We start from the raw sequence: 24348 nt of genomic DNA, 5'->3' as shown, positions 1-24348 counted from the left end.
CTTGAGCTGTCAGTCTGCAAATGAGGCTGTTTTTTTTTTTTTTCTTTATTCCCAGTGAAGTTGACTTTTTCAGATACGTAAGGTTTTAATCAGTAATACAAATGGAATGCAGAAGCTGAATGGATTAGGTCGGCTTAAAGGTAGCTTAAAGTAGAAATGAATACTTCTGTTCCAAAATGAAACACCCACATGTGGAGATGCCAGCTCTTTAATAACGGTTGATAACGTGAAATTAGAACACATTACGGAACCATGTAAAGGATAGTGAGTAACCAAAGTCCTCGACTGACAAAAAGACAACTTTTAAGGAAACAGGTTCTCCGTGTTTAAGAGATATTGTACAATAAACTTGAAGAAATCCAGCGGCTCGATAAACCAGTAACTTAATCATCGGCGAATAAGTGCTATTTATCCCAATTAGGGAAATTAATCTAATGAGTTTACTCTGGTTGGGTTAGAATAAAATCATTTTGGCCCCGAAGAAAGTTATATCCAACTCAGCTGGAAGTAAGTTTTGGCAAAACTTCAAAAGTAATGCAAAGTACAAACTTACAGTGTGCGTGTGTGTGTGTGTGTGTGTGTGTTTGTGTGTCAGCATCTCACACCGTGTTCCTTACCACAAGCTGAGAGCTGCTACATACACACACCGAGCGAGTTTGAATGTGTGTACGAGCGTGTGTCTGATTTACAGAGTGTGTGCGCTGTATGTGTGTGTTTGTACTAGTGTCATCTATTATTCAGCAAATATTTAATATTGATAGACTGATTGGGATGGATGATGTACTGTGTTTCCTCAAATAGTTTACCTCAACTGCAGAAGGTAACAAGCTTTATTGGAAGCAGGTTAATATTAAAGAGAGGCTTTTATTTTTAATTCCTTCTGTTTGATAAGTATATTTGCTTATATTTTAGTACCAAGCCTCCTTGTTTTCTGATCTGCTTCTGTTTGCTGTTAAATTTTTGTATTGCCTGCTATGCATGTACTTGTATAAGTGGAGTTACATCCAGGTAACTACTATTAACTTTGATGTGCGGAAGAATAATTCAAGAGCTTGACTTCCACCTGGAACATTTTGGCAATGCACCACTTATCTGTAGCATGCAGGTAGCATGCTCATGGATGTATGCCAAGTTACCCTGGTTACCCATGCTCATGTAGTGTCATTGCCTTCATTTTTATAAAATATGCGCCGTTATCCCCGTATTTAAATATCGCACCTCCTCTGTCCCCCTTCTCTCTCTGTACAGTCGCTTAGAGGGCAACTAGAGTTAAATCCAGGTAACTGCTATTTATGCTTAACTGATATGCACGTTATATGACAGGCACCCTTGTTTTTTTCCCCCCCTGGCCTGTTTTTGGGGTCAGCCTTTTATTTGTTTGTATCAACCATGCACCCGGCCGTTATCGGAGAGTGGACCCGACTTTTAATCGATCTTTTATTTGAGGAAATATGGTAAGACTGCAGCACTGAGATACTCTGTGTCTGTGTCTATGCTCCTGCTTATCATATTTCTCACAGATACATAGTCAACACTTCACTGGAAATGTTCAAAAATGCAGGACTACAATTTTGCAAGTATGGTCATCCAACTAAAGAACATGTATATCTTTAGTGTGCATCTATGCATATGCACGCCCACCTCTGTCAGGACCAGGTGGAGTCGCTGACGTGTGTGGGTAGGAATTTAAACCCCGTGTGATGTGTCTGTACATCGCGTGTGGGCGTATCGTGTGTCTTTACACTTACCTCCGTCTGAACCATGTTGACTCGTTGTGATCTCAGCTCTCGGATGCAGTTGAAAATGTCCACCACGCCTTCGTTCTCCGCCATGTCCAACATGATGTCCACCGCGATGAAACAGCCCGTCCTCCCTGCGCCGGCACTGCAGAGATACATAAACAACCACAATATTGACTTTCTGTTGAATAAATAAACATTTTACAAATCCTTAGCAAGGCCTATGTCTTACTTTTTTGTATTTATTAAACTATTAAAGCCAAATTACTCCTTGTGAGCATAAACCTCTACTCTAACAACATATTCAGCACTTCTACCAAACCAAAATTACAAATTACTGGAAAATAATAATAGTAATATTTTTTTGTTAAGGACTTCAAACATAATGTCAATCTCTTTCCCAGTGGTATGCTTTTATGCAGGAAAAGCCTATTAATAGTAATTTTGGGCTTTGAGGAGTTGACAGTGATATTTGAAATGATTTTGCAGGCCAATGTGAAAAAGTTTTCCACAAAAAGAAACATTCTGTTTTGCAGGTTCATGAATGATGGGAAGCAGCATTTTATTCAAAGAACTGGGTTACAAAACAAACAAACAAACAAACACACGAGACAGCATATCCACCATATCTGGTCAGATAATAATACTGTGTCACATTTTCACACTAGCTATTTTCACACACACGCTCATGTTTTATCGTTAATCATGTTAATGTTGACTGTTTGATGAAAACAGGGAGTGATCTGCTGTCATGTCAACCATTCATTCATTAATCTTTCAGTATTGACATAATAACATTACTGTAGCTACTTAGAGAGAACTGTGATTATTCACATGACAAGATAGCTTGTTGTCTGGAAAATTTAAGATACATAAGAATAAACAATACTATTTTATTTAAGGTCATGCTGATAGGTGACACTGATAACTGTTGATAAGTGCCACTTTTTGCCGTTTATGTAGTATGTTCAGGATACACTGTAAAACTTTGAGAGCTCAGTGACAGAAAATGATGGACAAAGTGATGCCTAAATATACATGGAGTGTAATATGAAGGTAGAGTTCTCTCTCTGTCTCTCTCATACACACACACATAAACATGTAGAGACATTAATACCCCATGTCAAGTGTTAAGGCAACACATCCTGAACAGTAATGCCTGGAGGGAAGAGACGGATGAAGGGACAGATGAACAGATGGATGGATGAATTGAATGAGCCAGGGAGAGAGAAAAAGGAGGGAGTAAAGAAGGAATGGTGGAAACAGGTTAGTGATTGGGAGCGATAGAAGTGGTCGTCACAGGGGAGAGATCAAGGGAGGAAAGGAGGCATGGATTGAGGGATTGGAAGGGTGGGTGGGTGTGGGGGGGGCGATCTTTCACTTTGCAATTCTCCTGACAGTTCCCAGAGACAGCCAGAGAGAGAGAGAGAGAGAGAGAGAGAAACAGGCAGAGTGAGAGATGAAACAGAAGGAGAGAAAAGAGAGAGCGATAGGAGCAGGGGAAAGAAGGAAAGATAGAAAGGAAAAAAAAGAGGGAGAAAAGGAGGGAGCGCCTCGGCAGATTACCTGTCAACCTCTGTGATTAATGTTGAGACCAGAATACTGCTGTGCCTCTCTGTGTGTGTGTGTGTGTGTGTGCACATGCGTATGTGTGTGTGTTTGAAAACCTCATGACACAGGCCAATAGCGTCAGAGTGCCCCTGGAAATTGGAAGTGACTGCCATAACTTCCTGCCTGTCTGTCCACATACTTTTACTATAGCTGTCTGTTTACATGTCTGCTCAACTCGTTTGTCTGTCTGCTGTTTTCACCCACTCTCTGTCTGTGTGTATACTTCTTTTTCATCTAAATGCCTCTAAATCTTCCTCCTTTGTCCCCGGGTGTGTATCTGTCTCTGCCTGTCCTGTCAGAGCAATCGGAGCCCATGACTGTGCGTATTTTATGAATTGTCCATGACGGACAAGCTTCAGGAGCACTTCTTGAATAATTTGCTTTAAAGGCGTAAATAAGAACTGTCAAGTAAGTACGTTTTTGTGAAAAACCTCCTCCACTCAAAAATATGTCTTTCTTCTTTTTTCACAATCATCTGGTGAAAGTAGAAAGTTTCTCTGCGCTCATTGAGAATCCAATTTTGAGAGGTGGATCTACGAGGAGGATTTGCAACATCACAAACGGTTTGAACACCAGTCCTGGTCCAATATGCAACTTGCACAAGTGTGATGTGGAAACTTGAAGCCTCCAGTGCACATAGACTGAGAATAGACTTTACAATGAAGTCGGAGACATCTTGTGTCTAGTCGTTAAACTTTCGAAATTAAAAGAAATTAGACATTTATAGATTCTGGGAGTTTTCAATGAGGAAAACCATATCAGACACAAATTATTATTCAGAGTAGAGTATTTGATATACATCTTAAAACCTTTTTTGGCTTAGATTTATTCCAAATGTTTGCATGTTTTCCATTTTTTCTCAAAATTTGGACTGTCCAATTTCCAATGCACTGCTGCCTTAAGAAAAGTTATTTTAGTTGCCTAAACTTAACCAGATCATAACCGCAGACTTGGCAGATCAGTAGTAGTCAGTAATTACATGCAGCAATAAAATTCATGTTCAATTTATGGTTAATCAGCAAAAAAACAAAATAAACCTGGACCCCTTTAAAAATGATTCAACTAACGATGCAAGTAAATGGATCATTTGTGAACCATTGCTGGCTTAGGGATTTAATTCCCTCTCTGGCCTCCCATTCAAAGCTATGTGTTGTATTAAAGTAGACCACAAAATGGAATACATTAATTTTAAATGCTCATGCCAATATGAGGAATCTACTCCAAACCTTGGCTGACCAAGTGCTGACCTTTTTATGCTTATGCCTGCTGACAACCTGGCACCAGAGTTGAACTGTACATCCCATAAAGAACAGAACATGGAGGTTAAATATACTGTCACCATGGGGATCTTAAAACTGTCACTTATTTTTTTTCTTTCTCTCTTTCTTGGTAGATGATGGTGGTAGTGTAATGAAAGTAGGGTGGGAGGTAAATTTCTTTTTTTCTGTTGCCTACTTTTTAAAGGTTAACACCATCGATCTAATTTACAGACAAGGGAGATTGGTGTGTGTGTGTGTGTGTGTGTGATCATATTAGTGCTGATAATCCGTGATACTGTGTTATCTGAGAGGGAAAGAGGGAGCAGAGAACAGGAAAAAGAAGAAAAAAGGGCTGTAGAGGAGGAAAGGCTGACAGTAAAAAGGGACATTTACAGGTTGTTATCAGTTAAATGTTCCAGCTAATTGTGGGCTCATTTGATACTGAGTAACAAAGATGAATGTGTCATTTGATTCATTTTAGATTTAAAAAGACAAAATGTACTCAGCAAATGTGAATCCACTTATATTATCATTTGTTTGTGGTTATTGTGATTGTCTGAGACTAGAAAGCAAATTGGTGTTGCTATTTTTTTCCTTGTGCTTGTCCTTGTTCTCATCCACGATTCTGACTATTGATCTTATTTCCTTTCCTTTCATATGTTGTAAGATACATTCTTACTAATCTAACGACCAAGTCCTCCAAACCAAACAACAAAATTTGTTTGTCACTACATTCCAAGATGATACATACAAGTTAAGAGTTTTCTGATCTGAAGTACCAACAAATAATTTATCAGATTTTCCATAATGTTACATTAGCTGCTCCCACTATTGTTAAGGCTTAGTTAAGGTATGAAGACTACTTCGATAAGGTTTGAAGAGGTGAAGTTTAGTCACAACAGCTACTTGGTCATGGTTAGGAAATGATCAAGATCAAGATGACAATGTTGACCGTCAGTAGGAAACAGGAAACGGTTTCCCATGTCCAAGTCAACACGCTTTGTTGAACCATTCATCCACCATGGCATTCTGCCACAACTTACTGCTGCCCAAAGGTCCTTGGTACATTTAACATTGGTTGAATTAGACATTTTAGCAGAAGACATATTCTGTTGTTATTCTTCAAACAGAAATAGGCCTTGAAGCTCAGCTCATATGTTTCAAGTATTTTCCAACAATCTACATTTTTGTTGTACAATACTTGTGAAGGACAGATTTGGAGGTTATGTATAAGTCTGTGTGTTGGTGTTGTGTTAGTGGAACACTGGTTTTTGGGTCAGTGGGTAAGGTTAGGGGAACGGGTTAGGGTTAGGCAACTAGTGGTTATGGTTAGGATTAAAGTCTCCAGGAAATGAATGTAAGTCTATGTAATGTCCCCAAAAGTGACCAAGGACAACATTTGTATGTGTGTGTGTGTGTGTGTGTGTGTGTGTGTGTGTGTGTGTCTTAAAACCTTTCAGTCAATAACATGCTTTCAAATAAATATCAAATATGAAGTACATTCACAAGTGGAAGTGGCCCTTTTTCAAACACACAAACAAAAATAACACTTTGTGCTTATTTTTGTGATCCATGTTATTCCGGCTCTATAAAATAATTTGCTGTCTGCCATGCTGGTGAAAGGCGAGAGACAAGAGCTGAGTGAGTGGCTGTTTTTGTTTGTCCTTGTCCAGTCTATGCAGACACTGCCCAACAGCATCAGAGGATTAAGTTTATCTTCAGTACAAAACCTTGGTGTATTTTATGTGTGTGTCTGTGTTCTTACCTGCAGTGTGCCACTATAGGCCCAGCATCGGGCGGGTTGAGGAACTTGACCTGTCGTATGAAGCCCAGCAGTCCGGTGGCATAGCAGGGAACGCCGTGGTCAGGCCAACTGGTGAAATGAAACTGACGGAGTTCGCGGATCTCATGATGACCCTTCTGAAAAACACAGAAGTTGCGTAACTTAGATTGGAAATGCCAGGAAACAATCCTGTCATTCATGAAAAGTGACAACCATTTTGTCTATTGATGATAACAAATGAATAGATCTCCCAGAACTCATCATGGCCCTTTTGGGAATGTCTGACATGAAGACATATCATGGTTCAGCTGCCTAATTTACAGCAGAGACATCAGGAATCTAGGGCCACGCTGCCTCTGGCTTCAGATGGAAAATAAATGGATCTATTGGATGTCAAGATGGTACTTTGTGCCACTTCTGGGAATGAGAGACAGGAAGACTTATCATGACTCATTTGCCTAATTTGCAGAGGAGATTTGAGGAAACTGAACCACAAAAAAGATTAATTGATTTCACATATCTCATGATGACCCTTTTGGGAAAGACTGACAGGTGGAAATGCCATGATTCAATTCAGCTGCCTAATTTACAAGGATATTTTATAGATCAGCTCCTTTCTCTTTGAACTATGAGACACACAAGTATTTATGGTGTGTTCAGACCGAACGTGAAGCAAATTTCCGCCTTGCGTTATAGAGTGTTCACACCAAACGCAAAGCGAATTTTTCATGTGGCACAAGTCAATGCAAAGACGCGAATAGACATGAATTTGCACCGGGGGACATAAACGGCGGAAATTACACGACGCAAATGACACAAATATGTCATTTGTGTATCCATGCAAGTTGAAATTTTTCATCTTGAGCGGAGCGACAGAGCCGTCAGACAGCTGCTGAGCACGCGGGAGCTCTGGAGGAAATCGCTGGGAGCAGAGTCAGAGCTTCCGGAGGAATAAACACCCGGAGTCACACTGGATTCTGCACTAATCCGGAGCCATTTACTGGTGGGAGGAAAGCTCAGAATTTATTTTTTTAAACTTTTGGGATTAAAAAATGGATTTATTTTCACTCTCGCTCGTCAGTCTCATAAATTAGTCTGCAGTAGTGAGCTGCAGAGGTGCTGACCTCCACTCTTTGTCCGTGTTGACTGCTGACTGGAGGGGAATTATACTTGAATGTACTTCATGAATGTATAGAGAGGAGAGAGGAGAGAGACTGGAGGGAAATAATAGAGAGAACCGGAGTTCCTGTGCACAAACATGTACAGTTGGAGTCTGCCGTTGCTTGCTAGCTTATGGCTAATGTACAGTAATGTATTCTGGCTATTTGAGGCAAATAAACACGAATGATCCCATGGTCAAACTCATGTGACTAAATCACCCCAAACAGCCAAAATACATTACCGAACATTAGCTGTAAGCTAGCTAGCAATGGATGGTACCGACCGTGTCTGAGGGAGAGTTTCTGTGTGTTTGTGTTCAGTTCAGCTTCTGACTGGACTCAGAACTCACCAGTAACTCCAGTTCTTTCTGTTATTTCCCACCAGTCTCTCTTCTTTTCGCCTCACCTCTCTGTATGTTCATGAAATACATTCATAAAGTCGAAGTTGAAACACTTTCAACTCGCGGAGATTCAAATTCACGTCTATTCGTGTTTTTGCATTGACTTCACGTTTGGTCTTAACACACCATTAAACATACCATTTTCTTCCCACTTAAACACTCAAACTAAATAGAGAATGGAATGTATTTCTATTAAAAAGTATCGTTTTGTGAAGTACCAGACAATAATGTCTCAGAAGTAGAGATGGTAAAAAACTGCTGTCCAGAAAGAAATATTTTAAAGGACCAAGATAAAAAATAAATTGGCCTCGCCACCACTTATTGTAGTGCTTCCTCGAAAGAGATACAGAAAGAGACAGTTTAGTACGTAACAATGGAGATTATAGCAAAATTAAATGGCAGTAGGCATCCATTGTGGCTCTCCATGTGACAGCATCTTGACATTTTAATGATGGACTTTCTAGAAACACAAAGGGCTGGTAAATGCTTTCCTGCTTAACAATGGGGATATTAAGAAACTAAAGATGACATTCTGATGCTTAATAGATATGAGTTAAAGCTCACATCATGGTAGCCCCTCTGAGACATAATGACCGAGATTGTGTTATGCAGCATTTTTTCCTAGTAAGCACATGAAAAAAATTGAAGGACTTTCATTATGGATCAGTACAGATGCTGCACTGCATGGTTAGAAGTCAGAAATATCCAAGTTATAACTATTTTTGTTGCTTTCTATTAGTAAAGAGTTTATGAACAAGGGAAGAAAATGCTCATTCATGTGTTTCCCTAAGTCCGATGTATGAAATTGTTCCCTATGCAAAAGGTAATGCTATGTCCCTGATGTTTACTGATATAATGCAGCACAATTTAAATGTTTCTTGCACTTATTTTTTTATGAAATGTCAGCATCTCTGGACAGTCTCACAGAAACATGAGGTTGGCCGATGTGTCTGTCTGAAGACCAAAAATCTCAGGGTATTCTGACAATTTTAGACATGTCAACAGTAATCCTGTATTTATTTGACAGTGCCACCTTGTTGAAGTGGAGCTGCACCTCAGCAGCCGTACAGCTGAGAGGTCTTGCTTATAGTTTCCCACTCTGAATTCTGTCCTGCATGTCTGGGCATTCAGCTGCATCTCTCATCATAGGATATAGAAATGTCCTAACTTTCTGACAGCTCTGGACAGCAGCATATGTACAATATGACCCTTTCTTCTGCTTCCAGCAGTTCAAATTTTCTCCACTACACTGCATGCTTCTGCTTTAATAACACTATGTAACAAATTTTTACTTGTTTTTTGTTCCTGGGTAGTAAGTTTCTTAAGTGCTTATGCTGAAAAAGTACATATATAAATTGCTATTATTCCCTTCAAACTTTGCTTTTGTGACCAGGACAGTGATATTTTGAAATGTACCTATTTCCAATGGGAAAATGGGAAATAAAGTCAGGAAAAACAACATATAAATCACCAGATACCATGACGGGAGACTATATTTGGGGGCTGATCGATGAAAGTTATTTACAATATAATCTTTAATCTCGAAAAACTACTCACTTCTAAATATTTTGTGGTCACTCTTGTATAACTTAAGTATTAATACATGATAATTTTGATTCATATGTTGTTTTAATGACTTTATGTGAATGAAAATGTGCAAATTTTCCCATTTTTCCATTGGAAATAGGCAAATTTCAAAATATCATTGTCCAGGTCACAAAAGCCAAGTTTAAAGGGAATAATAGCCATTTTCTTTACTTTTTAATCATAAACAATTAGGAAATAACACTTACTACCCAGGAACAAAATTGTGTTACATACAAGCAGCAATCCCCGGGGCTGAAAAATACCAAAGGTGGAGTCAGGCACTGCCATGATGACAACGGCTGGAGCCGCCCACTTTGAGCTTCAAAACTGCTCTTCAGAAACCAATGGGTGACGTCACGGTGACCACGTCCATATTTTTTACAGTGTATGGTTACATAGTGTAATTCAGACTAATACTGTTCTAAACTAAACAAGGCTTAAATGGAGAGAGCCATGTCCTCCTCAGTTTAGTTTACTCTCTAAGAATAGAACTGAGAGGAAGACTATTGCAGCTATCATTCTGGCTCTGGTGGATAGACAAGATTGTAGTGAATGGTTTGCTTTGGCAGAATATCTGGTGATGACTTCAGAACCACAGATAATATAAAGAGGAGGAAGGCATGGGCAGAGGTCAAGAGACAGAGGAGGAAGGAGCAGAAATCCAGGAAGAGAGTAGATGAAGGAATTAGAGATAAACTTACAGAAGAAAAATGGTGGTGTGTGGAAGGATGAAAAGACAGATATGACAAAAAAAAAGGAGGAAGGGAAAGACAGAAGACAGGAGAGAAACAAAGACATACAAAGAGAATGAGAGAGGCAGACAGAGGGGAGAAAAATAAAACCCAGAAAACCATGTGATTTGATAACTCGACTTCCCATTGATTTGCTCTCCCGTGATGGTGAAATTACTTCTCTAAATCGATAGACGGCGGTCCAACACAGCCAGGGCCTCAAATACACGATAGGTTGTTAAAAAAACAAAACAAAAGCGACAACATTAAGGCGCTTGGCATGATGGAAATCGCTGATGAGAATGTAGAAAGACTTGACAGCATCTCTTAACAGGGAAAGAATGATCCCTGCTGCATTTTACTTTCCATCAAGACCAACTTGCAATGAATGAGTGACAACTTACTGTATACATTGTATATCATTGTTTTGCAGTTAACCTTCATTCTCAAAACACTTATCTTTTGGCTCTTAAAGAAAGAGACCTTCATATATTACTTGTTTCTATGACAGGTTTTCATGTTCATTGTCTTAATAGAACATTTTCAGAAAAACATACATTGTTTTGGTGGTAAAGCAGCAGATGTCTATATTTATTAAAATGTCATTATGTATAAATATATAGACATATAAACCTCTCTGACTGCCTTTCAATCATCCAAAAATCATAAATAAATAGATGTACTGTCTTTAAATATGTTTTATTGTTATTATTCTCTTTCTGGAAGAACTTGTACTGACTGAATGAGCAAGGGCCTCAAGGTCAATCTCTTTTAACTGAAAACTGAACCTGTGTCCTCGTAGTTATAGTGTATGTACTCTTGAACCACAAGTTTAGAATATGTGTGTCCTCCATCCAATAGTTCAAGTATTATTTCCAATATTCCAAACTACACAGAAGATAAACAATCGATAAAAGAGTACTGGAAGTTTATTTGAAAACCCCAAAATGTTGAGTATAAATGTAATTGTGACATAGCTGACAAGAATGGACGGGACACATCAATTACATAAAGTCTAATCTAATCTTAACCACGTCTACAGTATTGTCTAACAGTACAAAGGTCACAGAAGAGACATGGTTGACATGGTGCCTTTACTGCACTTGACAACAAAAATAATGTTAAGTTGCTCTTTGGTTCATGCATTCTTGAGCAGAATATAGAGGCATAGGAAAACCCAGGAGAGCACATGTATTTATTGTTGTGGTGAAGGAAAAAAAAGCAATAAACACAGTGATTATTGGGTATTGATGCGATCTTTATCTGGAAACCCTTTCATATTCGCAGACTAGCTTTGGTGTGTTGCTTTTTTTTTAAAGTTTTACCCTCACTACATAGTGAATGGACAACTAGCAAATGTGTTTTCTGGGAAAAATATGCTTTGATTTCTGAGAAAACTGAGAAATACAACCTCCTCAGTCATTCAGTGAAACCAGTATGCTTTATTTCTAAAATTGGGCCTTCCTGGTTTTTTATTTCATCTTCTTATTTCATCACGTCAACACAGCCCCTTTTTTGTGATGCAGTGCAATGCTTCTCAGCCAAACATCAAACACCTGTCTGCATGTCCACTGGCTGTAAAGTCTTGCGCAACCTTTTGTCTGTGAAGGTTCACATCAATCATCTAGGTGGTACAATGTCTGGAAAAGATTTAATCCAAAATACAAGATGAGAGTTTTGATTGAAGATGTTTCATCTGAAGGGCTCCTTCAGTTTTAAGATTTGTTGCAGGTATTGTTCCTGTGAGGTAACCACACCCACAAATAGGGTGGATCCACGCAGAGTTAAATGAAGATAGAGAGTCCCTGTTCTCAATCACACCCTCTGGTAGGGGTTGTGGGCATTATAGAAAGACAAATGGTGTTTCAACTCTCCTCTTCTGTTCAGGAGAGGTTTCTCATCTTACACCTCTCCCAAACCATCTGTCATATCAGTCGAAGATGTTTATACTGGTCCTTAAAGCTGTGTTTGCTGGCATGTCCATGTGTGTCCACTGTTGAGTACAGTTTGGTCTCTGTTGTGGCATGAACTTGTTTGGTTTCTCCAGATTGGAGCACCATAGGCCGGATTACTCGTCTGCTGGTTTGGATGGGGTCCATGGGTTATAAAAATACAGAGAGGCTGTGTTTAGTATGAAATTTTCAAAAATTCTCAGACACTCCAGCTACATACAGTATTGGTTTTTGGTGCCAATTATTTGTCCTATGGGTGTTCTTGGTTGACCTACTTTCAGATTTAACAAAGGGCCAATCAGGACAACCAGATATGGATAAGACCAGATCAGGATAACCACTGTGGATATGACTTGGTGTATACTTAAAGAGTATCCATAATTTGTTCTACTGATAAAATGATCACTTTGGATTTAATCTTTGGATTGAATACCTTTTAGGCTGGTGAGCAGAAACACATTAAATGTACTTACACTCACTACCCGTCTCATCCACGACTACTCTGACTGAATATGACAATGGGTGTGTTTTGTGATCTGCCGTTTTTTGTTTTTTTTTTCATTCGGCATCTTTTTCTCTTTCTTACACACAGACACACATTTACACAGACTTCCTCTTTCTTTAAGTCTCACTCTGTCACTTTCTCTTCCTCAGTTAATCTCCTTAGATGTGTCATTAATAAACCTTTTCATTAAGACCCTGTTCTTATTATTCGCTGCAATTAAAGCTATTTAACTGTGGTGCTGAACCTGTACTCGCTCTCCTCCTCTGTATTGCTTTCTCTTTGTTCTCTATGCCTTTAACACACACACAACCTACTGTAGTTGTGTATCTGGTGTGTGTTTGTGTGTATTAATGCATACTGCAAAATGACAGGCATTTCAAAATCAGCTTTCCTTTGAATTTTAGAGTACTTGTACGCACACGCGCACACACACAGAGAGGTGGTGTGGATTAATGGCTTGCTAAACGAGCTGACAGCGAGGACTCGGAGACTCGTCTTCATAAGCTGCTTTAGCACGAGTGAAGAAGGAAGGAAATACAGGATGGAGGAAAAAAAAGAGAAGACGATAGAGTTATAGAACGAGTGAGAGGCATAGAGAGTGGAAAAAGAGTGGGGGAGGTGAGGGGAGGTGGTGGAGCATTTTCAAAGAGTGATATGAGAGAAAGGGAGAGTGGGGGCAAGAAACACAAGCAATGAATACATACTCTCACTTTTGTACATGATTTTAATCATCAATCCATTTTTGTTTGTTTGTTTTGTCTTCGTCCATCTATCCATCTATGATTTTCTATGTTCCCAACAGGGACATACTTTCCACCGGTGATGAGAGGGACGTTTCGCCCTCACTTTTCAAAAACCTTTTGCCTGTCCCCACTATCCAAATCTGTCTTGGCACTAAATTAAATAAGTAGATGGTTTAAGTATGTATGGTTTGTACAGTGATTTCATATACTGCTCTGTCAATTTTGTTTTTAACAAAAAGTTAGGAAAATTTGTTTACTAAGATGAGTAAGACAGAAAGAAAAGTAGAAATTTGAATGAGGACGGAAAAGAGAGAAAATGAATATAACATGGCAACAGAAAGCCATGCAAAAAAGGAACAAAGACTCCAAAGAAGATGCAAACAAAGAGTGAAAAATCAAGCATTTGGATCTGTTAAGTGTGTTTCTGCTGTTTTTCCCCATTCGCTGAGGAGAGCCTTGGAGAACAGCATCAAAAAAAAATGATGATGTATTCCTTCAGCTTTACTCATCTTTTCTCCTCTCAAATCCCTCCCGCCTGATTACAAGGGGTCCCAATTACGCTTTCAAGCCTCCCCTTAAACAGCGAGAAACAAACAAGCAACACTGCTTGTTCGCTTCCAATCCCCAGTCATACATTGGCTCTGATGGTAATCCAGGTTTTGGGTTGACAATGAATGGTGGCAATAAGTAAGATTGGGAGTAACTGAGGAGCTAGAGAGCATGGGAGTAAGGATTATGTTCACGGGTTCAAATCCCATCTGAGATCGCGTGGGAAATATTCAATAAACCAGAGTCACAACATCCTGATATGGCATGTTTGGATCTTGTGTAAATACTATGACAAAGACTTTAACAGCTGCATCATTTTGTGATATCAGACAAGGACAATCTCTATAATCCCAATGCAAACTGCTTGTAGAGCTGATATTTTATAATTCTGTGTGAAAAGGTTTCTCATGTTTATTTATTTGCTGTTTCTACATTCCCTATATGGATTACATGAGTCTCTGCTTTCATTGTCCTTTTCATTTTTATTGTTTTTTATTTCTTTACCTTTTGAACCGTGAATGTCCGTATGACGTATTCAGCCAGTGGTTCGGTTTCTATCAGGGTCACTTTGATGTCTCCATACACCTCTGTCTCATCGGGCCAGTAACGCACACACTTCACCTGAAAAAAGACAATTTATATTTATTCCGTGTATTTAAATATGTATAACATGCTGGTCGTTATCACCAGATGAGCAGTAACAGAGTGGGATGAAGCAGAGGTCAAGATGATAACCATGAATTATATAATAGATGGATAATATCAAGGTTTGTATTGCTTCCTATGCATAATAAATGACATTTGAAACTGACTTAAAATTATTGCATAACATTAAGTCATTAAGTCATTCAGCTTCCACTGAAAAAAAAACCCCAATGCTGTTGTGTCAGATGTAGACTACAAATCTGGAGACAGCTGGTTTGTAGATACCAGGCTTTTGTTTCAATTCTATTGCAGTTTCTTTGATTTACTACCCCACCACAAATGACGTTAAATTAGTGTAGAAACTTGAGTATTATTTGGAATTTGATCCACAGTTTCATTTTTCCCAACCAAAATGAAAGGCAAAGTCCATCCACATTCACTTGAGTCATTTTGGTTGGCTTTGTGAGACTATCAGGACTGGATCTCCTCAGATTGATTGCAGTTAAGACTTTACTCACCAAAAAATAAACAGTTCTGCTCAGCAAAATCTATCTTTATGTTCGGTGGCAAAGCGAGACGTCACATGATATTATTAGACTGGTGGAAAGACTACCTCAGTAGGAGGTTGGTTGTGAGTACAAAGTGTCTGATTTAGATACTGGAGACCAGGGTTTACATCTCTTTTCTTACTAACAGTCAATGCTGGAGTTTCTTGTAACAATGGGGTAATATTTCCTTAACTTCAACCAAGTGCTTTAGTTCTTTAAACCTAATCTTTACTTTACATTTTTTGGACACATATGAACTTTGGGACTCATGCGGGATCAGTTTGGAATGTACTGAAAAATAGCATATTTTGTGGTTTAGGTATAAGGATTTGTTGAGCAGGGTTATGTTTTTGTTCTCCAGATGTTTTAAGTGAAAAAGGAATGTTCTTCCATGTTTCTGACACAAGTATCAGTCTCTACCAGTTATATTAATGTAATGAATAGGTTTTTCCACTTGTACAACTATAGTAATTTTGACACAACGTTGAATTGTTTCTTTTTAAGCTGTAAATATGATAAAGATTCTCCAAAATAAAATAAAACTTGAATAAAATTCTGGATTCTACAATCTCACACCTCTATGTGAACCGGGTGTTCTCATCAAACACACATACATGCACACATTTCGTAATCCCTCAAATGATAAACTCACCCTGCCCACCTCCACCAGGTTGGTAACCATGACGATAGAGGCTGAGTTTTCCTGCCAGACCATCCTCCAGAAATCCCTCACCGTCTCCTGCATGGGCCCTTACACACACACACACACACACACACACAAATTAGAGATATAAATATACTGATACACACAAATAGAGCACATGCATGCAGGTGTACGTGAGCACATACGCACTCAATCTCAACGTCATGTGAAAATGCATCAGTTGTGACCACACAGACTTACACAAACACACACATGAACCGGGACACACACACACACACACACACACACACACGTGTACTCACACACTATCAATCCCAGACAGTGGTTCGGGGGTTTGAGGTAATGGGGTCTTAAATTTGTCAGGGGGATTTTATACGGCGGTTTAGATTTAGGAGGTTGTGGTAATAGCCTACCACCCCGAAAGGACGACATTTACCAGGTGGCTGCTACAAACACACACACACACACACACTTGCACAGAGGCATACACATTCATATCTGCACAAATGTAGAGTCGCACATTAAGGCTTCTCACACACACACACACTCATTACGTCAGTTTAATTACCTTGTGTGGCGATGTAATGTCTGGGTCTATGGTACCCCTGTGAGACAGGAAAAAAAGGGGAAGCATTAAAAAAAAATATCTCTCCACACTTTAGCCCAAATTCTCACCTTATTTCCTCCAAATTGTCCTCATTTTCTATACATCATTATCCCAGGTTATTCTTTTTTTTTTTTCTGTCTCTCCCCCCCATAGATAAAATATTAATTCAAAATCAACATATGAGCTTCCTCCAACCGTTTAGCATCTCCATCCCCACCTCCTTATCTTTTCCCTTCACTTTTACATTCCCTTCTTACTTTTCACCAACTATCCCTTTAACAGCTCATTTCCTTCCCTTCTCTGTTTCTACCGTTTCACTTCTTTCATTTCTACGTCTGTTGGTCTCCCCGCCTGTTTCTCTTGCTCCATCGTTTCTTCTCACAATTCTTCTTTCCCTTTGACATCCCTCCTCTTTTAATTTTCTCTCCCTCCCTCTCCCCTTTTCTTTCCCCTTTCAATCAATTTCTACCTCCCTTTCTTTCCACTTACCTCCTCATCTCTTTTCCCTTTTCTCTATTTTTCCTTATAACTTCAATTCCTTCCATCCATATGTCAGTTTCTCTCCTCCCTCCCTCCTTCTCTCTTCCTTTTTTCTCTTTTAATTTGTCCTCTCTCCCTCTCCAGTCCCTCCACTCCTCCCAGAAGCATAACTCAAGGTTGTTTTCCAAATAAACATCGAATTAAATAATAGAGGGGGGACATTAATTCTCCCTCCGCAGGACAGATGAAAAGCAACCACTATCCAACCAATGATTATCCTCATCTTGTCCCTGCACACTCCTGCTCACCTCCCAACACCTCCTTATGAGACAGATAACCTTGTTGAGATGAAAACATTCATCACTTTCATATTGTCATTAAGACCCACTATAAGTATGGTGTTATCTTCACTGAGGGGATGTGCTGTTGTGCTTTTAATTTTCCAATTCTCCTGTTTTCTTTTCTTCTTCTCGTCCGCAGAGATGAGCCCAACACCCCACTCCTCATGTTTTTTTTTTTCTATCTTTCACCCCACCTTCTCTTTGTCTGATTGAAAATAAGCATTTTGTACCAAATTCATTAAGACTATTATTGCAACAGTCAGCTGTGAGTGAGAGATTAAATCGATAAGTAAAGCATCATGTCTGGAGGGCAGAGAGGAAAGGAGGAGGACTCAAATGGATGGATGGATGGATGGATGGATGGATGGATGGACTGGCGAAGAAAAGAGGGAAACGCAAATGTGGGAGAGATGAAATTAAAAAAGGGATTGGTTGAGTGAAGAGAAGGAAGGACAAGGGGAAAGTATAGGAAGGAAGGATCAAACAAGGAAAAGGGTGAGAAAGGGATTAAAGGAGGGAAGTTGGATGAGAGGGAATAATAATAATAATAGTTCATGTACTTCATGTATGCATTTTACCAGCTTTTAAATAATTGTTTTAAAAATGGGACTCAGATGGCTCAATTTTTTTTGACAACCTTGGCTAAAACCCTGAGTGTGTGTGTGTGCATCTGTTTGGCAAACTTTACTTTTAGGTTGGAAAATATTATGTGTGAGTTTGTGTGCAGTTGCACAAGTGTCTGCATCTGCATGTGTGTATGTGTGTGTGTTTACATAGATATCATACATAGACCTACTGGCTACTTCCCTGTTTGATCTTGTTTACAAGGTTAACCCATGGAGACTGTATATATATATAAATATATATATATATATATAGTAGGTAGTTGCTTTCATGTGGTTATTTTTATTTATGTTTTGATGTGTACTCCCGATCATTCATATTCTACCAATGACACGTTCAAAGCGGCGGCCAAGGAGCGGCCGGGTTGGGATCCTATGATGTCTTGCTCAAAGGCACCATGAGAGACAACATTACAGGCACAAATCCTCAATTCCCCGGATCAAATCTGTGGCTTTTGAGTTATTGTTTCTAGAACTAACGCCGTCCCTGACATCAATAGTTATACCTCGACTATGTGTGTGATTGTATTTCCGTTTTTGTAAGGACAAATTTGAGTTTAAGACCTTCACAGAGAGAAAATGAGGAGATTATTCCTTGTTGTCACATCTTTAAAGGACTGTTGGAGGTTTAAGACTTAATGATTGAAGTTATTGTATGGTTAGAGTTAAGGTAAGACAGTTGTGACGGTTAGGACCATCACAAGGGCCTTAATATCCAGTCCTTAAAAAGCATACTATCACAAATGTGTGTGTGTGTGTGTATGTGTAAACACTCACATCAATATAATTGGCGTTGATGTAGTCGGAGTGAGGGTCTCCGTCCAGCAGCTGCAGTCGGACTCTGGTGTGATCGTCTGTGGGGTCAGATAGCACAACAATACAACAGGCCTAAAGTTACATTTACCCGCAGATCGGAGCAGTTAACTGACTGGATGGAGAAGCAACCAGGCCCAAAGTTGGAGTATGACAGCATCGGTTATTTGTTCAAATTCTAAAAAAAATGACCTGTGTTTACATTTCCGTTACCGGCATCCTCTTGCTGTGAAGAGAATTATGACTGTCCTCTTTCAGGAGCAAAGACAGAAATAGCATGATGTTGTTATGTTGCCACGGAAACTCTTGCCGGGCATAAACAGTATGTGACGCCGTAGATCGCAGTTCATGTCCTGTCCTCCTACCAACAGTTGGTGTTAGTTTCTTTTACCTGGACAACCTTAAACCACAAATGCCATATCACAAATAGACTGGAACAACGAAACTGACTGGTAATTCACCAATCCCCGTTACAACTTCTGACTGATTGACTCAAAGTATAAAACATTCAGACAGAGCAAACATGCATGGTTTGGTTTTGGTATGCTTTCATCCAGCCACTATATTTTGAATGTTTGTTTCACTTCAGTTAATTTGGCCTCAGTGCAGCTCCATTCAGATGAGCTGATCGGCTTTGACAGCAGCAAAAACATAAAAGTAATGAACATTTTGTACAGGACTCCCCCAATGCAGATTTATAACAAATATTGTTTGTATAAGTCAGAGTGATGGGACAGATACTGTTTCCATTACAAGCTGCCACTATGAGCAAACACTAGTTTATTTACTGCCAAATGCACCATAAAAACCAATAACCTTGTAACGGCGAGACCACCAATGGAAACACTTATTAATGTCTCTATTTGGCTGACTCACAAGAAGAGGCTCTTTAAAAAGTGGAACAATGTGTTCCACTCTGCCTTGGTGCCATTCACTCAGCTCTCTGCTGACTTTTACCACCACAAGTCACTTTGAAAACTCCAAAACAATGTCAACAATGCGCATTCATTTCACTCATTGTTTTAAATAGAAAGAACACATCTCTGCGTGATGCTTACTGAGTATTTTAAAGCACTTCACAGCACTCTATTTCATTTTTTAGCTATAAAACACCCCACTGACACTAATATTTGTTTACTTTCAAGTGACAAAGCCCTCTTGTGGCCATAGAGATGCCCACAGAGGAGGGGGCCGCTCAATCATTGCTTAATCTTAACAATGTTTCCTAACCTCTCCTTAGTACCTTTTTTTTAAACGGTGGCCCTGAATCCTGGACCTGCTTTAAATATCGGATGATATCAATGAGCCACTCTCATCAGCACAAGCATGGCTCTTTTGTGTGAGCCACTGTCAACAAAACTGAATTTGTTTTTTTGTTTTTTTCTTTTTTTTTTCTTTTGAATGTCGATTATTTTATTCTGGGCTCTAATAGCCATCCAGGGCACATATGGGGTGATTATGGCTAATGGGAGGCAGTGATTTTGTTTAGTCGTAACGTAGCAACGGCAGGTAATTGCAGATGAAGCAGACATGATTAAGTCTGATTATCTCTATTTTTCTCTCTCACCGAGACTTTTTCTTTCCTGTGATGATCTGCTCCAGTTCACCCCTCTCTTATTTTCATTCACTGAGATATTATAATGATACTACTGCTAGAAATAAGATTTTTCTGAGAGAGGAGGTGGGTGAAAGGGGAAGGGTATGAAGAAGGAGAGGAGGAGAGAGAAGCAGGTAAAAAAAAAGAAGAGGCAGGGCTGAGAATAGCAAGTTTAAGGTAGGATGAGAAAAGAAGAGAAGGCAGCAGGGATACAAGGAGAATGGGAAAAAAACTGTGACAGAGGGGGGAAATTTAAAAAAGGATCCCTCTGTGTTTCTTTGAAGTCAATGAAACGCTTACGCATATGACTTTACTGTTGATGCAAAGCTACAGCGAGGTGAAACCTAGCTTAAAGCAAGTGCAAAACTAGCTGGCTACGGTTAGCCTGCAAGCTGGTCTGCTACCTGCAGGAAAAACCTGTGACTTCTGAACTGTGTCAGAAAATGAAAGATCAACATTTTCACTACGCTTCAGGTTTCTGCTTTTGAAGAATTGTACCTCTTGAAATTCACAAGTTGGTATTTCAAAAGCTAATTATACCCTGAAAAGGTGCAAAAAAAAAAAAAAAAAGCAACTGCAGGGCTTATAGCTTAGATTATAGCTGAAAAAGTCATTTCTGTAAAGGCAGTACCCACTTTGAATCAAAGCTCAAATCTGTCTCAAAGAAATAGTGCCTTGAAAACAGAGCTTTTATACGAGCAGCCCCACTGTTTGGTCGATGACTCACACCTTCAATTGTAACCCATTTCCTCTATGTTTATAGCGGGGGCATAGGAGCAATCATTTTGTCAAGTAGGCGTTAACATTTTTTCTTTTTTGTTTTTGGTGAATATCTTAGAATAGATGTGTTGAATTTTTCTTTTCATGGCTTACACACAATGAGGCTTTCGGTGGAGTAAAAATAATCATAAGTAGCAGAAAATTGCAGAGGCCTTTTTTTTCCTGTCACTTTTAACCCCTATTTAAACAAATAAGAGCCTTTGGAACACATTTGAATATATAACTCTGATGAAGACACTGAGATGCAGTTGAAAATGTGAGAAAAGCATAACAAGTGCTCCGAATATAAAGATGATTATAATCTTTATTTGCACAAATCTGTTTGGGGTTTAGCAGCTGAGTGGCATCAATTACATCAACCTTTAAATCACATTGTCTTATGTTTTGAATCAATATGTAAAATCTTGGTTTGATCATGTTTGCCAGCTAAAAAAGTTTAGTTTCACATTCTTTAGAGAAAGCACAGCCACAGTATTTTTTTTTTTTTTACATGTTCTAACTTAACATACCGGCCGGCTGCAGCTCAGGAGGAAAAGCTGGTTAACCGTTACAGGGTTGGCCATTCAATCCCTGACACCCAAGTGTTGTTGGGCAAGACACTGAACCCCGAATGGCTTCCGATATCCAGGCCAGCACCTTACATAATAGCTTGCTACCATTGCTATGTGAATGTGAGTGTGTTAATGGGTGAACAAGAGGCAAATTGTAAAGCACTTTCTCCAACCCAATGCAGCAGCAGCAGCCATATTTGGTATCACAGATAGAAAACGTTCTACAATAAGGAAAAGACATAAAAACATCATTGCTTTTATGACACTGTTTGCAAGCAGAAGAATGTTATTACACTGGAAATCAACAAATCCACTTAAAACAAGTGACCTGATGCAATTCATACAGTTGGAGAAGATAAAATACTCATTTAGGTGGTCCAGGAACCCCTTAGCAGTTTTTCAATGTATATTTACAACAGGGCTCAGATAAGGAATAGGTTATTACATATATATATATATATTTTTTTTTTTTTATTTTTTTATTTTTTTCTTTCTGCTCCTCTAGGTGAGTGTACTCTATGTTTAGGTGGTTGATTCGGGTGGGTGGATATGTTGTTTGTTGTATATATATAAAAAAATGGAAATATTAGTCCAAGTTCACTGTATTTTGTGCTTGTCAACCTTTTTTCAAATTAAAGGCACTTTGGATAAAAGCACATATATAAATGCAGTATTTACCATTTACATAACAAAACACTGATTTATAACTGGATTAGACTATATCAGCCCAACAGTGTCCATGTATGGTGTTATTGTGTGAAACAAACTATTCTGCATCTAAGACGCCTCATGGAGGCCAGACGGAAAGTTTAGTTTGTCAGTATTTTTTCTGCCTTCTCTTGCCTAGTATTATTGAATATATCTACGACATGCTACATGATGCTTCGGACGCCATGGTTGTTGACATTCCTGACACTGAAAGTCTGTCTTTGGTCCCTCCTTTCCATTGTCAGGATTATTCAGGTTTCAACCTGTAGTATAATGTGTCTAAATTAAAGAAGGAATTAAAGGCACCATGATAACCATCATCATAATGTGACCTAAAGACCACCATGGAGGACGCATTGTGTAGTGTTTTCCAATATTCTAAGTGTCTTCTCTCAGGAAAAACCCTGGAGCGAGTTACCCTGATGTCAGAAAGGCAGGAGACATGTCTTATTCAATTCCTCAATCACCACAGAAAAGTATAAAAACTCACTACAAGTATGAGACACAAATCTGGGTTGCTAGTGTTGAAGTCAATCACTCACAGGCCCATCTAACAGGCCAAACCTCACTTTTTACTGCAGTATATGAACATAACTCGCTCCACTGGCACTGAACAATGCTACTAAACATAAATCACAACACAGAATAGCTGCATATGATATGAGTCTCGCAATGAATCCACTCCTTGTTTATCATTTCTAGGATCACCTTGGGGAGAATTATTTGTAAAGCTTCTATCAGAGTAATTTTCCATCTCTGGGCTGAATGACAACAATGGTGGCAGCATGACTCCACTCTGCAGGTACAAGATACTGCCATCAGCTATCAGCTCTCTCATCCTCTCACTCACAACTCTCACACACACACTAACCATCTCTCTCTCTCTCACACACACACACACTTTCCTTGCTTGTAAAAACAAACACAACAGGGGCTAGTCTGCCAGCCTTCCTCTACTTCCCCACCCTCTTTCTCTCTTTTCTTCTGACTTCTACCACTTCTTCCTCTCTTCTTCTTTCTCTGTCTCTTCCTGCATTCCCCTTTTTCGTCCTTTGCTTGGCTGATTCTATCTATTGTCCCCGCCTGCTACTCTCCCTCCCTTGTCTTCCTTCATTTACCTTTTTTTATCCTTCCCTCTCTCTCTATTGCCCCATGCTGTCTCGCTCCTTCAGACAGCAGTAATTACACAGGGCTAGTGTCAGAGGCTGTCATAACACAAGAGCCACCAATATGAAGCTGGAGGGAGGGAGGGAGGGGCCCCTTTCCACTCCTCTCTGCCCAGGGAGGGGAGCTTCTAATTGGGCTGAGATGGCAGGAGGTACTGGCTTGCAAACACTGCAGATCTGGACACAGGCCACAGGTTTGAAGAGGCTGACAGTGTGTGTGTGTGTGTGTGTGTGTGTGTGTGTACCTTAGTCTGTGTGTGAGTGAGTGAGTGAGAGAAAGAAAATTAAAGATTTCTTTTAATTAGTGTACAGTATGTGAGCACATGTGTGAGCGAAGAATACAGCAAGTTTAAGAAAGATTTTGGTGTCAAACGTAAACCAACCACAACATCATGACTACACTGTATGGGATGCATTCATTCCAACTCACTTAAGCCTGATGTTACAAACTTATCCTTAATTAAAATCTAACTGTAAAGTAAAACTAATTCCAATATTATACCAAGGCTCAAATGATCTGCGGTTGCAAGATCTCCAGCGGCCAGATTGAGATCTAGATTTAGATATACTTGAATCATGTGTGTGTGTATGTTCCACCCTGTCTCCTATATCTAGATCTGATATATAAATACAGATATATAGAGAAGATACAGTATGTGCACACTGGCTCATGTTGGCGTCTGCAGTACTGGAGTAACAACAGAGTCATCAGAAGCTGTGGTGTCCAAGGGCGAGGGGTCATGAACCCATTACTCATTAATGAGCTCCACTCCTGAGTCTCCTTCTCCTCATGACCTTGCAACTC

At 39.4% G+C, this 24348-nt stretch overlaps 1 protein-coding gene across 2 annotated transcripts in view; it reads right to left on the bottom strand.

The window, feature by feature from the left end:
- Positions 1-24348, bottom strand: part of LOC137180974 (receptor-type tyrosine-protein phosphatase T-like) — a 90891-nt gene that overhangs the window by 14316 nt on the left and 52227 nt on the right. For both annotated transcript variants that reach the window (XM_067586295.1, XM_067586294.1), the window contains 6 exons: positions 18706-18782; positions 16446-16482; positions 15866-15963; positions 14525-14641; positions 6375-6529; positions 1749-1884 (listed from right to left, as the gene is read on the bottom strand). In XM_067586295.1, the coding sequence (XP_067442396.1) occupies positions 1749-1884; positions 6375-6529; positions 14525-14641; positions 15866-15963; positions 16446-16482; positions 18706-18782 (620 nt within the window). The remainder of the gene's footprint in view (positions 1-1748; positions 1885-6374; positions 6530-14524; positions 14642-15865; positions 15964-16445; positions 16483-18705; positions 18783-24348) is intronic.

This window comes from Thunnus thynnus, chromosome 4, assembly GCF_963924715.1.
Source record: "Thunnus thynnus chromosome 4, fThuThy2.1, whole genome shotgun sequence".
Taxonomy (NCBI): domain Eukaryota; kingdom Metazoa; phylum Chordata; class Actinopteri; order Scombriformes; family Scombridae; genus Thunnus; species Thunnus thynnus.
This window is presented reverse-complemented; position numbering and strand designations above follow the sequence as displayed.